This window comes from Alexandromys fortis, unplaced genomic scaffold (genome assembly GCF_014885135.2).
Source record: "Alexandromys fortis isolate MF-2015 unplaced genomic scaffold, M_Fortis_MF-2015_v1.1 scaffold_144, whole genome shotgun sequence".
Classification (NCBI taxonomy): Eukaryota; Metazoa; Chordata; class Mammalia; order Rodentia; family Cricetidae; genus Alexandromys; species Alexandromys fortis.
Window position 1 is genome coordinate 4390375 of NW_026068021.1, and position 14595 is coordinate 4404969.

Genomic DNA, 14595 nt, shown 5'->3' on the forward strand with positions numbered 1-14595 from the left:
GCTCACTCTGGGCGGAGCCTCACCAGAACTGGGACTGCTTAGCTGTGCTTATGTCTTGTCTTCTATTTAGGCCTAAACCTCAGGTCAGGATGTGTCAAATCACAAATATGGAGTTGGGGGTTGTCACTGGACCTCCTTGTTTCTCCTCCAATCTGGTCAAGCTGAGCGCTGGAAGCTGTGACATCATAGAGTAATTGCCCAGTCATCTTCTCAGGAGAGACTTATCAGAACCAAGGGGTCCGCTAAGGGCTAAATCCAAAGGCAAGACTTTTAACGTTCTTGCTTTGTGAATAAAGTGGCTGTCCTTTGCTGTAGATGGCTTCCCTTCTGTTACATATTTGGGAGTTAATTCCCTAGTTCAGAACAGTTTCCCACTGCCAGGCCTGTTCCTCTCTCCTAGGTAAGCGCAGAGATCTGCCTTCCTGCAATTATCTTTATCAGCAGGCATTTGGTCAGGGCTTAGGGTCCAGGCATAGAGCATCACCTGCCCAAGCTGCTGCTCTGGTTTTACCCCACATAAAAGATTCTTACCTCCTATGCTCACCTTCACCTGGGTTCACTGATGACTTTAGTTCAGGACTCTCAAGGGCAGCAGGAGAAATAATTAACTGTATCCCAGAGAAAGACCCACAACACCAGGATCAGAACAACTGATAACAGCACAGCCCAGAAGCATAATTTAAAGGCCTGGCTGTTTTCTTTGCTTAGAGCAGTGAGTCTAACTCCAGACAGATCATAGAACTGCATTTTCTGGTATCTTGTCTCTTTTGGGGGATGTGGGATGGGGAACAGCTCTTAGAAGCTCCCACAGAAGGAAGGGAACAGATTCTGAGGCTGAGATCGGGTGAGCAATGACAACTCTACTTCCTGGTAGGAATGTCCTCAGACACTCATGTCATCCCCTAAAGAGAGCAATCTCTAAGTCACACAGATCTAAACAGTCATTTTCTACTAACAGTCCTTGTTAGAACAGAAGTAGCCTGCCAGGGTGGACAAGGCTGCTCCTTAGACATGAGCTATTGAACAAATTCTCTGTGCCAGGTACGTCTTGCCTCCCTATGCGTTATCGGTGAGCGAGGTTTAGAGCCCCCAATCCCTCACAGACTATTGTGATTGCTCTTGTTTTCCTACCACAGCTAGATGATAAGAACCTATTGCAGAAGTTGCTGCTTTTTTTGATGTAGATATGATAAAAATACTTTGTAAATTGTATGAAATATTTAATCAGATACTACTAAAATATTTTTGCTGTTTGTTTTATGTGTGTGTGTGTGTAGTATGTGTCTGCTGAGTGTACATACATGCATCTATACAACAAGCACATGAGCACACACACACGCACAGAGGATAGAGATGTGAACCTGAACATGCATGTGGGGACAGCAGAGGCTTCTGTGTCCTCTTACAACATTCCCCATCTCTTCCTCAGGGGCAGCTTCTTTTTGTGAAATGGGGGCTCAAGTATCAGCTAGACTGAAAGCCGACAAACTCTGCGATTCTCCTGCCTCCACCTCCTTGGTGTCACAGCATATGCAGGGACACCCAGCTTCCTCTGGGGTGATGAGATTTGAACTTTGGTCCTCACAATCACAAAGCCAATGCTCTTAGCCACTCTTAACATTTATTTAAAGATGGAGTCCATGTAGCCCTGACTGGCCTTGAACTTGCTGTGTAGGGAATGACCTTAAACCTGATCTCTTCTCCTCCACCTTCCACTGGGATCACAGGGATCACAGGTTTGCACCACCCCACTTAAAAAATCAGTTCTTATCTCACTGGTGGAACACACCTCTAATCCCAGCATTCGAGAGGCAGACACAGGCAGATCTCTGTGAATTCAAGGTCTGTGTAGTCTACATAGCAAGTTCTGGGCCAGCTAGGGCTACATAGTGAGACCCTGCCTCGGGTATAAATGTAATGTACGACATATCATTTGAACTCAGCAATATGCGTTCCAGTGGCTTACAGCACACTCATTTTCTAGAGCAGTCATCATTACTATTCAGTGCCAGAATTTTTTTGTTTTTTGGATTTTTTGAGACAGGGTTTCTCTGTAGCTTTTTGTTCCTGTCCTGGAACTAGCTCTTCTAGACCAGTCTCGCCTTGAACTCACAGAGATTCGCCTGCCTCTGCCTCCCGAGTGCTGGGATTAAAGGCGTGCGCCACCACCATTTGGCTCAGAATTTTTTTATATAAAGAATTTCCTTTGTTGCCCTAATCTTAACAGGGAGTGTAGGCAAACATGTATATATCTATACTTATATACCTTGTTTTTCCCCAGAATGTCCCAAAAGAACAAAACAAAAAACAAAGTTGTTGGAAGTGTTGGGCTGAGTAAAGGCTGAGAGGAAAAGAGTCTATTGGTCACTGTCATGGATAAGGTTAGGGTCACTAAGGAAGTGCAGTCCCGAGAGGAGAAAAGGCAGGTCAGCAACTGCGGAGATGGCTCAGTCCAGAAAGCACTTGCCCTGTGCTCTGGTTAGTTATTGTGTCAATTTGACAAAGCTGTAGTTATCTGGGAAGGGGACCTCAGCTGAGAAAATGCCTCCATCAGATTGCCCATAGTCACATAGGCACATCTGCAGGACATTTTCTTGCTCTGATTGATGTGGGCGGGCACAGCTCACTGTGGGTGGCTCCATGTCTGGGATGGTGGTCCTGGATGCTATAATCAAAGCAGGCTGAGCAAGCCAGTAAGCAGCCCTCCTCTATGGCTTCTGTTTCAGTTCCTGCTTCCAGGTTCCTACCTTAGGCGTTCCTTCCCGAGATAACACACTCTTTCTTTGTACAACAGGCTATGTGATCACCTGTAACTGCAACACCATTGGAGATGGGGACAAGAGGATCAATGCAGCTTCGTAGCCCTTCAGCCTAGCCCAGAACAGTGAGCTCCAGGTTCAGTGAGAGACCCTGCCTCAAGGGAATAAAGTCGGGCTTACTAGAGGAGGATTCCCAGTGCCTCACTCTTGCCTTCCCAAGCACAAAAATGTGGTAAATGTACACAGACACACACACTCATACACACACACACACAGACACCACATGTACACTTACACTATATGTACATGCTTCACAACATCAAGATAGAAGGGAGGCAAACAAGAGAGTGAGCTCCAGCAGAGACCATGTGTCTATAGTTGAGAGACGCTTGGAGGTAAAGGGTCCTTGTGGGGTCTGTTGGTCACCAGCATGACCTGGGGGAAAGGTTGAATTCTGCTGGTCTCTGTGTCTCTCTCTCTGTATAATGACCATGAGAGGGCCCAGCAGTGGTGACAGGTGGCAGGGGCAATGCCCAAACAGTGACTAGGCTGGGCCTGAGTGCACTCAGTGTGGAAGCTGAAGTCACAGCTGCCGCAGATGAGGTGAAGCGGCCGGAAGACCTGATCATGGTGAGAACGTGAGGGAGAAGAGGGAACTGAGGGATTGGAATATGAAACTGGGGCAGGGACCCAGAGGAGGAGGGGTATACATGGGGGCCAGAAGGTACCTTCTGTGGAGGGCACAATGAGGGCGCAGCTTTGAGAGAGATGCTAAGGCTTTCAGGTGATTATGGGAAAAAGAAAGGTAGAGCTCTGGAGAGTGGATAGAACACACCAGAGGAATCTGGGAAGGATCAGACTTGTAAGATCTCCAGTGACATCTATGGTATGAAAAAGCCAGGAACACAGGGCTGACCTGGGATGTGCTTCATAGGGGTGATGTTGAGTCGGGTCCCACCAATTGGCTGCCACTGCTTTATGCCATGTTTCGTGTTCAGACGGACTTTGCAGAAGTACACTGTCTGGTCCTTCTCCTTCAAGTGCAGGATTCTGAGGACTCCGGATGTCTGAGGCTGTGTCCAGTTCAGGATGAGTCGGTTCTTGAAATGCTCATGGATGAAACCCGAAGAGGAGTCGTAGATCAATTCCCCATGGAGGGCCTTCCATCTCCAGAGAATCGTCATCTGTGAATACGGTGCCAACTCCCAGGGGAAGTAGAAGGAGAAGGGGATCTCAATGGAGCCGCCCTGGACACCAGAGAGGTGTGCTGGTTGGTTTACACCAAAAGGAATTTCTCTGTTGGATCCTGCTGAGTTACCTGAGAAGGTTGGGGAAGAATCTGAAACCACTGCAGGGGGTGGAAAGGACAACCCAGAGCTTCCTGAGTCTTCACCACAGGCAGGAGTAGGACTGAGGGAAGGACTTTTCCCATGTCCCACTGTCCAGTAGGGGACAGGATGGACAGGAGGAGTTGAGGGGACCCACTCTGAACATGAGCTCTCTCTTGTGGCTCAGAGGACAGGCTGGTTCCTCTTGCAGTCATCTGTCCACACGGCAGCCCACTCTTCCCAGCAGCACTCACTCCTCCTGTGGTTAGGTCCCCACTAGTGAGGTTCCCACCACTCACCAGCTTGCAGGCTGGCTGCTGGCAGCAGCAGAAGCAGGAGCCAGGCCATGTCCGGAATCCCGACAGGAAGTGAGACCAGCAGAGCCATCAGACAGTGGAGGAGGCCCCGTGGAGGAACCCTGGGTGCTCAGGAGTCAGGAGAGAATCAGGGTAAAGTGACCCACTTTCCCTGGGTCTTCTCATGTGGAGGACTGAGTGGGGGGCAGGACTTCCCCATCTCCACCTCCTTGTGGCCAGCAACTTCCTTTATCATTCTGGCTTCTTCTTTCCCATGTTGCAGAAGATCCCCCTTGTGCCCTTCAGCCCAGCCCCCATTTTTTTTTCTGGAAGATGCAGCCTTGACCACTGCATGCCGGGCTCTCCTCTCTTCCACCCTGACCTCCTGTCTCATGCAGTCTTTCCCATTCCCTATGCAGCCTGCAATCACTGTTTCCTCAGCTCCCATTTCCTCCACTCCTGCCCTCCCCTCAGTCTGTTTCTCACTATGTCTCCCCTCATGCTGGTTGTCTGTGTCTTTCTCTCTAATGATCATGGTAAAAAGTGGTCAGTTTCTGCTCACTTCAGACACAATGAGAAAGGAGGCGATGAGGAAACACATTCAGTCCCCAGCCCTAGAATGGTGACCCCACCTTCATCTGCTCTTTGCCCTCTTGTTCCGTTTCAGGGACTCTTCACAGCACCCCAGGAAATGCAATGTCCACTCTTGCCCTGACTGCTTGCTGCTGCCGAGTCTATTCCTTCCCTGGGCTTCCTGGGTGATCTTCTCCCTCGCTTCGACAGTGACTCCCACGCTACTCCAGCTTCTGAAGGAGCCTTTCTGCCTCCCACCACCCTTAACACACACTCAGAAGAGGAAACCAAGGGTCAGAGAAGGCCTGGCACATGTCACATGACTGGTACACGGCAGAAGCCTGGACTTCAGTCCCATTGAGTTCTTGTATTCCTCCACTCCACACTGACTTCCAGCTGCCTGCTCGGTGCAGCCTCTGAACTCCTGTCAAGGCCACGGATCTGCTGCTGGGCTCCCATAGGCTGTTCCCACAGAACACTTGAGTGATTCCCTCTAGCTATGGCTGTTCTAGAACCTTCTTTGCATGAAATGGGAAAGAATTCTTAGAGTAGCAGTGTGTCATTTTGATATATTGCCTGGGACATCTCTGAGAGTGGACACAGCTGGACTGTGGCTGGGGTGTATGTGTGAGAGGTGGGGACAGAGGCTGTGATGTCCTCAGGGCTGGTTCGGTAGGAGATCATCCCACCCTTTCTCATGACAAGGTGTCATCAGTTTCCTGAAGGGCAGGAAGATGTGATTGGACAAGAGGAAGTGGCATCATTCTCCCAGAGAGACAAGTGCAGAGGCGACTTCCCATTCCCTTAGATCTCCTGGCACTGACTGCCTTCTCCTTGCTCCCTCAGGTGACTGTGCAGCTGCCCTCTGTCATGTCTGCTTTCTCTGCCTTCCTCACAGTCCCCATGGTCCTCTGATACAGGCACCAGCTCTCATGACCTCCCTCCCAGATGCACATGGATGCACTTCTGTATCTATCCATTACTGGAGACACTGAGCACACAATTTTTGGGATGGTTTAGGCTCAAACAGTCCATCAGTCAGGAAAGGGGACTGGGCCTATCATGTCTGTCAGAAAGTCCCTCCTTATTGGATGGGGTCTCATGTAGCCCAGGCTGGGCCTTGCATTTGTTATGTAGCCGAGGATGACTACTGAGCACACCGGGCAGGTAAGCACTCTTCCAGATGAACCTTGTCTTTAGTCTCAGTGAGGAGTGAGAGGGGCCTCCTGATCCTATGTACTCACCTCCAGGTTTCATCTGGCCTTGCTCTACTGTCTAGGGTGTGTGGGTGGGGGTCACCCCATTGCTAAGTCTCTCAAGGAAGGCCTGGTCCCGATGACATTGCCATGTACCAGCTGCTGTTCTCCAGCATTTTGTACACTGTTGGTCCTTCAGGATCTCAGCTGTCTCTGTGCTCAGCCTCACTGCTGCCACCTGCTGGCCCCTCAATCCCAAATCATAAATTCTGTTCTAATTTCAAGTCCTGGACTCAGTTGTTTCCCATACGGACCATGCTGTGGGACGATTTCTGTCCAGCAGGCTATAATCATTTTTCTGTCATGAGAACCCTGTTTTCCTCAAGCAGTGACTGGACCCTGCAGCCATGATGCTTTCACAGGGGAGGGGCACGTTCTGTGGACGAGCAGCCTGGGGCTATGGTGTGCACAGATGGGGCTTTTACATACATATGACCATGGGAAGTGTCAGACTGCAGTGTTAGAACCTGGCTGCTGCTGTTCAGGCTGCAACATGAGTGTGCCCTGACCCACAGAAGAAATAGGTGAATATAATTTAAAAAATTGAGGTGGACATGGTGGCACACGCCTTCTTCCTAGTATATGGGAGGTAGAGGCAGAGGACATCTGCTAGCGTGAATCTGTATATTGAGTTCCAGACCAACCAGGACTATACAGTGAGACCAAACAAAAACAAAACAGACCCACAAAAACAAGAAAAATAAAAAACAAACAAAGAGCCGGGCGGTGGTGGCGCACGCCTGTAATCCCAGCACTTGGGAGGCAGAGGCAGGTGGATCTCTGTGAGTTTGAGGCCAGCCTGGTCTATAAGAGCTAGTTCCAGGACAGGCTCCAAAGCTACAGAGAAATCCTGTCTCGAAAAACCAAAATAAAAAAATAAAAAAAAGCAAATAAAGCAACACAGAAAACAAAGAGCAACAACAACAAATCAACTAACAACACAAAATGTCCAGGTACACGGTGTCTGGAGCAGTAAAGCGGATGTTCCTCTCTAGTCTCCACATGCATGAGCACACACTTCCAAACACATGTACTTGCATGTGCATGAGCACGTGTGTACACGTGGGCACATACACACACACACACACACTAACATGCAAGGCACCTCTCACAGCTGATCATCCAGCACCTGCCTACCGAGTCTCATCCTGAGTAAACACGGCCAGAGCAAGGTTGTGAGCAACAGCAAAGCACAGAGTCCCCAGCTCCTGCAGGACCTTGTGAAAGACACACGGATAACAGCCACACAGTGCCCAGGCCGGGTCTCAGTGCTCACAGTGCATGGGACTGCAGTCACTTCTGCTACTGAGGAGATGCAAGGATCAGAAGACACAGTAGCCAGTCATGAAAATTGGAGATATTGCTCTGAAGAGCCTTTGGGCCTGTGTAGAGAGGTGACAACGGGGAAGTGGAGTTGGGAGCCTGAGGTGACACCAAGGGAACAGGGAAGTCAGAGGCTTCAAACCAGAACCAGGGTGGCTCACCATGGGTGATGGGCAGTTGGGCCCCATCAATCGACCACCAAGCCTACAAGCCTTCTGTTGTGTTTACAGAAATACATGGTCCAGTCCTTCTCCTGTTGGTCCAGGATTCTAGGGCTCAAGATGTCCGTGCAGATGCAGGAACCAAGCTTAACTTCCAGCTTCATCTGGTGTTGCCCTCCTGTCTGGGGTCTGTGGGTAAAAGTCACCCAATTGCAGAGTCTCTAGCAGGAGTCGCCCTCATTAGGCCTGACCTATATCAGCTGCTGGACTCCAGCATTTTTGTTTGTTTTTGGGACAGGGTTTCTCTGTAGCTTTGGTGCCTGTCTTGGAATTTGTTCTGTACACCAGGCTGCCTTCAAATTCACAGAGATTCACCTGTCTCTGCCTCCCTAGTGCTGGGACTAAATGTATGTACCACCACTGCCTGGCTTAGTCCAGCATTTTTATACAGCAGGCTTTGGTGGGCTCTATAGGTGTTCAACCTCACTGCTGACACCTGCTGGCCCCTGAATCCCAAGTCATGTGCTCTGTTCAGTTTCAAGTCCTGGACTCAGTAGATCCCCACTGGGACCCTGCTGTGGGATGATTTCTGTCCTGGATGCTGTAATCAGTCTCCTGCAGTGAGAACCATGTTTCCCCTACAGCAGTGACTGGTCCCTGCAGCCATGACACTTTCACAGAGGAGGGTCACTCTCTGTGGAAGAGCAGCCTGGGTCTGTGGGGTGCACACATGGGGCTTTTGTGCACATGTGACCATAGGGAGTGTCAGACTGCAGTGTTAGAACCTGGCTGCTGCCTAGGCTATAGCACAAGTGTGTCCTTCACCCGCAGAATGAATAAGTGTAATTTTAAAAGTTAAAATTTAAAGGGTTCTAGACATGGTGGTCCATGTCTTTAATTCCAGCTTTGGGGAGACAGAGACAGAGTCAGAGGCAAACACGAGTGGATCTCAGTGAGTTTGAGCCTACCCTAGTCTATATATCCAGTTCCAGGTCCTCAGTCGCTCAAAAAAAAAAAAAATCCAAAACAAGCTAAGAAATCCAAGGTGTAATGTGTCCTGAGTAGTAACACCTGAGGTTGTCTGCTGGCCTCCACATAGGTGAGCACACGCTTGCACACATATGTACCAGAATACAGACACAGACATATCATACAAGGAGTTATCCAGACTGGGTCCCGAGAGAGTTGAGGGGGTGCTTGAGAGAGGGTGGAGGATGATGACCTGTTGTGTAGACAGGACACTCAGGCTGCAGCTAGGACTTTACAATAGCACCGTTGCCCCGCCCCCATCTGAACCCTTCTTTCTCCCCTAGCATGACATCATCATCTTCATCTCCAACCTCAGTACAAGCACCACCCTGCACCCTTGTAGAGGGGGAGCCTTCAGAAGATACCCTCTACTGTGTCCTAAAGTAAAGTGACCCCACCCAGTGATGGGGTGAACAATTTAGTCACCTATTCCTCTTGTATGAAGTCTCCCAGATTCTGCAGATAGCCAAGGCAGAGGAAGGAACTCACACGTCACTGAGTTTGAGGTCACAGAAACTGAGAAACTCTCAATATCCTCTTTAACTTCCTGTGTTGCTTAATGAGACCCTTAATAGTCACAAAACTTATTTCAGTGAATGGAATGGAAAATTGGTTAGGTCTTCAAGTTCTTGTCTCAAGCCAAAGTGAACTGTGATGACCTGCCTCCATGACCTCTCTCTGCTGTTTGGAGTTTCTGTTAGCTTTGGTTTGTCAGTTTTAAGACAGAGTCTCATGTAGCCCAGGCTGGCTTCAGAGTCTATAGGTACTAATGATAACTTCCAGTTCCTAATCTTGCTCTCTCTACCTGTCAATTATTGGGATTACAGGCTTTTGCCACTATGCCTGGATTCCTCTAGTACTTTTTGTTACTGACTGGCTCTGGCTGGGGAACATGAATTCTAATCACTGGTAGCCCTGCTAGACCCCATGCCTGCTCCCATTAGAACAGTCATGTTCCCTTCACCTTAAGGGAGTTTGGCCTAAATGTTGTTGAGAATGCTGGTTCTGTGTCAGTCTTTGCTGTGGGCCCTTTGTTATTCCTCTGGTTTGAACAAGGGAAACTGACATGACAATTCACATGGTCATTGGAGTAACATCCATGAGGCCCCTTCTCTGTGCCCAGCTACCTGGATGAGGAGATTATGAATGAACCGTTCCTTAGATGACTGGGCAGATGGTCACCATGTCAGCCTGCCTGTGTGAACACCTCAGGGATGCTCAGAGGAGACACCACCCCAGCTGTCAAGATCACTGTGACCACGGCTGCTGCTGAGTTCAGCCTCAAAGGCTTGGATCCAGTTACACCACAGCAGACATCTCACAGCTGCCCCAGGAGACTCTAGTCGTGAGAAGCCTTGTTGACTTCTCCATCACCCCTCCTAGCTTCAGCTACACCCATGGGAATGGGACAGTTTTCCAATGACTCAGTAAAGGCCCCCGACTGATACACATTCAAGGCTTGTCATTGATGGAATAAGAGCTGCATCTCTGCAGGACTGTGATTGGTGGAACTTAATCATGCATGCCTGTCTTAGGGTTTCTAATGCTGTCAAGAGACACCATGAGCATGGCAACTCTTATAAAGGAAATAATTAATTTGGGGTGGCTTCCAGTTTTAGAGGATTAGTTCATTATCTTCATGGTGGGCATGGTAGCGTGCAGGCAGACATGGTGCTGGATAAGGAGCAGAGACTTATCCATCTGAATCAACAGGGAGCAGGAAGTGAACCGCATCTACTCTGAGCATAGACTGAACATAGGTGAGCTGAGAGCCCACCTCCACAATGTCACACTTCCTCCAACAAGACCACACCTACTCCAACAAAGCTATGCCTCCTAATAGTGCCACTCCCTATGGGCATATGGGGGCCAACTACAGCCACACTGCCAAATGCCCATGCACCTCTTCTCCCTGTGAAAGCAGCCTGGATTTCATCTTTATTGGTCAGTGTGGATACTGTAATTATGTCCCAGCATGCTCTTTGGTACATGCTGACCCACTGACTATCAAACGTTAAGACATACTGGACTTGGGAAGGAAGTCTTGTCCTAGGGGAGACCCCAGAGGTCAGAATATCAACATGGCAGGAAATAAAGAAAGAGAGTGGATGTAGATGGGCCTGTGAGGAAAGGAAGCCCAATCTGTGACCCAAGCAAGCCATCGTCTGTCACCTGAGGAGGAGCCTGGAGAGGCCAGGGCCTGTGGCTGAGATGTCAGTGTCCAGGGAGAATGGAGAGAGAAACAGTGTTCTCACGCAGTGGTTCTCAGTGTGGACCATGGTCCCTGCCTCTCTCAGTGTCGCTGCTCATGGACACAATCTGCTGTTCTCTAAGGTCTCACATAGGTGTTAAGAGAGACAGGATAGGCATTGCTGGGACAATGATATTTATTTAAAATGTTATTAACTCCACAGATAGATAGGTAACAGCAGAGTTGGGATCTCAAGACCAGAGACAGACAAATTGACAGGGTTCCAAGGAAAGGAAGTGAGAGCACACATGGAAGAAGTGGGGTTCTCTTCTGTTTCTGTCCATGGACGGATGTTTCACAGCACAGGCCTGCAGCCCTGCTCTCTGATTCCCAGGCCGTGGTCAGGGAAGGGCTGGAGATGCAGGATGTGTGGCCAGCAAGCCTTAATTTGAAGGGAACTCACCCCCCTGGTGAGCGATGCTGGCTCCTGGTTTTCTGGTAGCTGAGGACTAACAGACAGTGCTGTGCCTAAGAAGGAGAGGACAGTTTTCTGTAGTCAGTTCTCTATTTGCCTCATTTAGGTTCCCCAAATAAACGCAGGTCATTAGGCTTGGCTGCAGATACCTTCTCCCACTGAACTATCTCTTTGCTCCCCACTTTTCTTTTGTCCATTAATATGTAATTTTCAAATCTTTCATTTAAAATAAACTTAGAAAATGCCACGACCATATTTATCCCCTTGAAGAATCCACATTATTTTTTATGACATGGTCTCTCATTGGCCTGGAACTCAGCCATTACACTAGACCAGCTGGACAGACAGCTCCATGACTTTGTCAATCACTTGCTTGTCCAAAACTGGGATTACATATTTCTGTCACTCCCCTGGTTTACAGTGTGGGTGCTCCCAGTCAGACGCAGGTCCTCCTGCGCGTGTGCAAGGGTTTCTAATTCAGATCATCTCTCTAGCTCCCTTGCATGCTCTCATAACAAACTTCCTCAAGCAGCCCCTCACCTGGTCCTTGGGATGACAGCCGCTCACCTGGCTGGGGTTTGGCTTTAGTTTGTTGGCCTGTAGGAGAAAAGCCGGTGTCAGTGTGGCAGCCATGCTGATCCTCTGTCTGCCTCTCAGCTGTTCTCTGTGTTCAGACTTTAGGGGCCCAGGACAGCAAACAGCTCTGTAGCAGCCAATCAGGGACAGGTCTGAGATTCCCCAGGGACCTGAGGCCAGTGCTCAGCTGTCCTTTGCACAGCACAGCCAATCAGAGGACAGCTCTCCTGTCCATTGCCCCTCGTCTATGTTTTCTCCCTTTGTTTACTGTGCTGGCTGCTCTTGGCTGTCAATTGGACTGTAGTTGGAATGAACTGTAATCTAGAAATGGAGGTCACACTTGTGATCTGGATCTTGAGGGAGGACGACAGCATGCCTGTATCCCCTCCATGAGGCTGGAAGGCACACCTTTCATCCGGGCCACACCTGCTGGAAGCAGTAAGGGCAGTGGGAAAAGGAAAATGTGTCCTCATCCGCTTGCCCTCACCTATGTCATCACATTCATTTCCGTCTTCAAGATCCCAGCAGAGCAGCTGAGACACCCAGCCTTGTGGACGGAGCAGTTACTGTTTCCTTGGTGTTTCCATTCACAACTAGTCATTGTTGGATGGCAGCTGAAAGTCATTCCAATAATTTCCCATATATATTTAGAAATATATTGAGTTATATATTCATATTTCCATATATTTATTCCATAAGTTCCAAGACTCTACAGACCTGACTAATACATTTACCTTTCTCTGTGCCACACAGCAGAAGAAACTCACGTGGGAAGATCGGGTGAGGACCTGTGCTGGACCACTCACCTTTTCTTCCACCAGAGGAAGATCAGCATCACATAGACAGGGGTTATGAGCACAGCTGTGGCCATCACCACCCCGACCGTGGCTCCCAGGTTCACAAGTGAAGGATTCCTCTGTCCCTCTGTGTCCTCCAGTCCAGCCGTGGTGACTGCAGAGGTGACGATGGAGGGGCTCTGCATGGTGGTGCTGACTGCTGGGGAGAGATGAGGTGAGCAGATGCTCCCTGGATGAGGAGGGATGGGGTGAGGGTCACATCTTGTCTCCTCTGTGGGAGGTGGGATGGGGAGCAGCTGTTAGAAGTTCACAGAGGGGAACACACGCTGAAGGCTGAGACTCCAGGAGAGCAAGCTCAGTGCACACCCTCCACCTGTCCTGGCTGTGTGTCCTCAGATCTTCATCTTGTCACAGATAATGAAGCCTCGGAGATACAGCTGTTATGCTATAGATGTAGAGACCATGACATTTTCTCAGTCAATAGTGTGTTTGCTCTCAAAACTTAGACCTGAGATTGATCCCTAGTATTGATACAATGAGCTGGGTGAACTGGGCACAGCCTTTAATCTTAGCCCAAGGGGCAGAGGCAGGCAGATCTCTCTGAGTTAAAGCCATGCTATCTACATAGAGTTCTACAGGAAACAGAACTGAATGAGTTGTAATCCCTGTAATGAGGAGGGGGAGACAGTTGTGTCTCTGGGGTTCACTGGTCTCACATCCTTGCCTCCATGACAACCTTGAAGCCAATGAGAGACCCTGTCTCAAAAAATAAGGTGGATAACACCTGAAGTTGTACTGTAGCCTCCACATGCACTGAACAAATGTGTACATACACACACACACACACACACACACACACACCTCAATTAACAGACTCAAATGATCACACACACAGAATACATAAACTATAACAGAATGTATATAATTTTAGTCATAGGAGTATAGCACAGCACAGGGCAGAGAACATTCATTTGCTCTACAGACATCACTGTGGTTAATTTTCACATTTACCTATTTGGATATTATAGACGAGTACTTCTCAACATGGGGGTCCATGGCCCCACAAAGGTCCATATCAGATATCCTGCATATCATAAAGTTATACTGCAAATCATGACAGTGGCAAAATTACAGTTACGAAATAGCAAAAAATAATTATATGGTTGAGGTCCCCACAACATGAGGGTCATAGCCTTAGGAAGGTTGAGAACCCCTGATCTAGAGCCAAGAAGCAGCTTCTTTCCCTTCCCTGAGCCCTGGCAGCTGCTGAGTTTACATCAGGTTAACATGGCAGCCGTAGAGACTGCACAGAGACCTCTGCTGTGGGCATCCTCCCACGAGTTGGCTTTAATCCAGTCAACAGCCACTGCTGGATGTGGTGGCACATGGCTCTATTCTGAGCACTAGGGAGGCAGAGACAGGCAGATTTTTGTGAGCTCAAGGTCAGCCTGGTCAACACAGTCAATTTTGGGACAGCCAAGGCTCAAGCATGAGAACTGTTGTTGTGAAAATCATGAATAAATAAATACATAAATAAACAGCCCTGGAGCAAGACTGTGATCAACAACCGAGCAGGTAGACTCCCTCAGCTCCAGGGTGGCCGTGTATAGAGTTCCATTGTAACAAGGCTGGGCCTCGGGCCTCAGTTTGTATGGGCCTGCAGTCACTTCAGCTTCTAAGGAGAGGCCAGGATCAGAAGACAGAGCAACCAGATCATGACATTGGGACATTAGTTTAAAAATCCTTGGTGCTTTTAAGGGAGATCTTAGAGCAATGGAGGAGAAAGGGGAGCTGGGAGATGGAGAGGAGAGGTGGAGTGGGTAGGGAGAGG

General features: G+C 49.0%; 2 protein-coding genes across 2 annotated transcripts in view; both read right to left on the reverse strand.

The window, feature by feature from the left end:
• The window catches only part of LOC126514358 (paired immunoglobulin-like type 2 receptor beta), a 17507-nt gene extending 12984 nt beyond the window's left edge, over positions 1-4523 (reverse strand). Inside the window, exons 1-2 of the mRNA XM_050163226.1 lie at positions 4387-4523; positions 3676-4077 (exon numbers count right to left, since the gene is read on the reverse strand). Coding sequence (XP_050019183.1) covers positions 3676-4077; positions 4387-4474 — 490 coding nt within the window. The 5' untranslated portion in view covers positions 4475-4523. The remainder of the gene's footprint in view (positions 1-3675; positions 4078-4386) is intronic.
• An 8246-nt stretch (positions 4524-12769) lies between these two features.
• Positions 12770-14595, reverse strand: part of LOC126514361 (paired immunoglobulin-like type 2 receptor beta) — an 8328-nt gene continuing 6502 nt past the window's right edge. The window contains exon 3 of the mRNA XM_050163232.1: positions 12770-12963. Coding sequence (XP_050019189.1) covers positions 12770-12963 — 194 coding nt within the window. The remainder of the gene's footprint in view (positions 12964-14595) is intronic.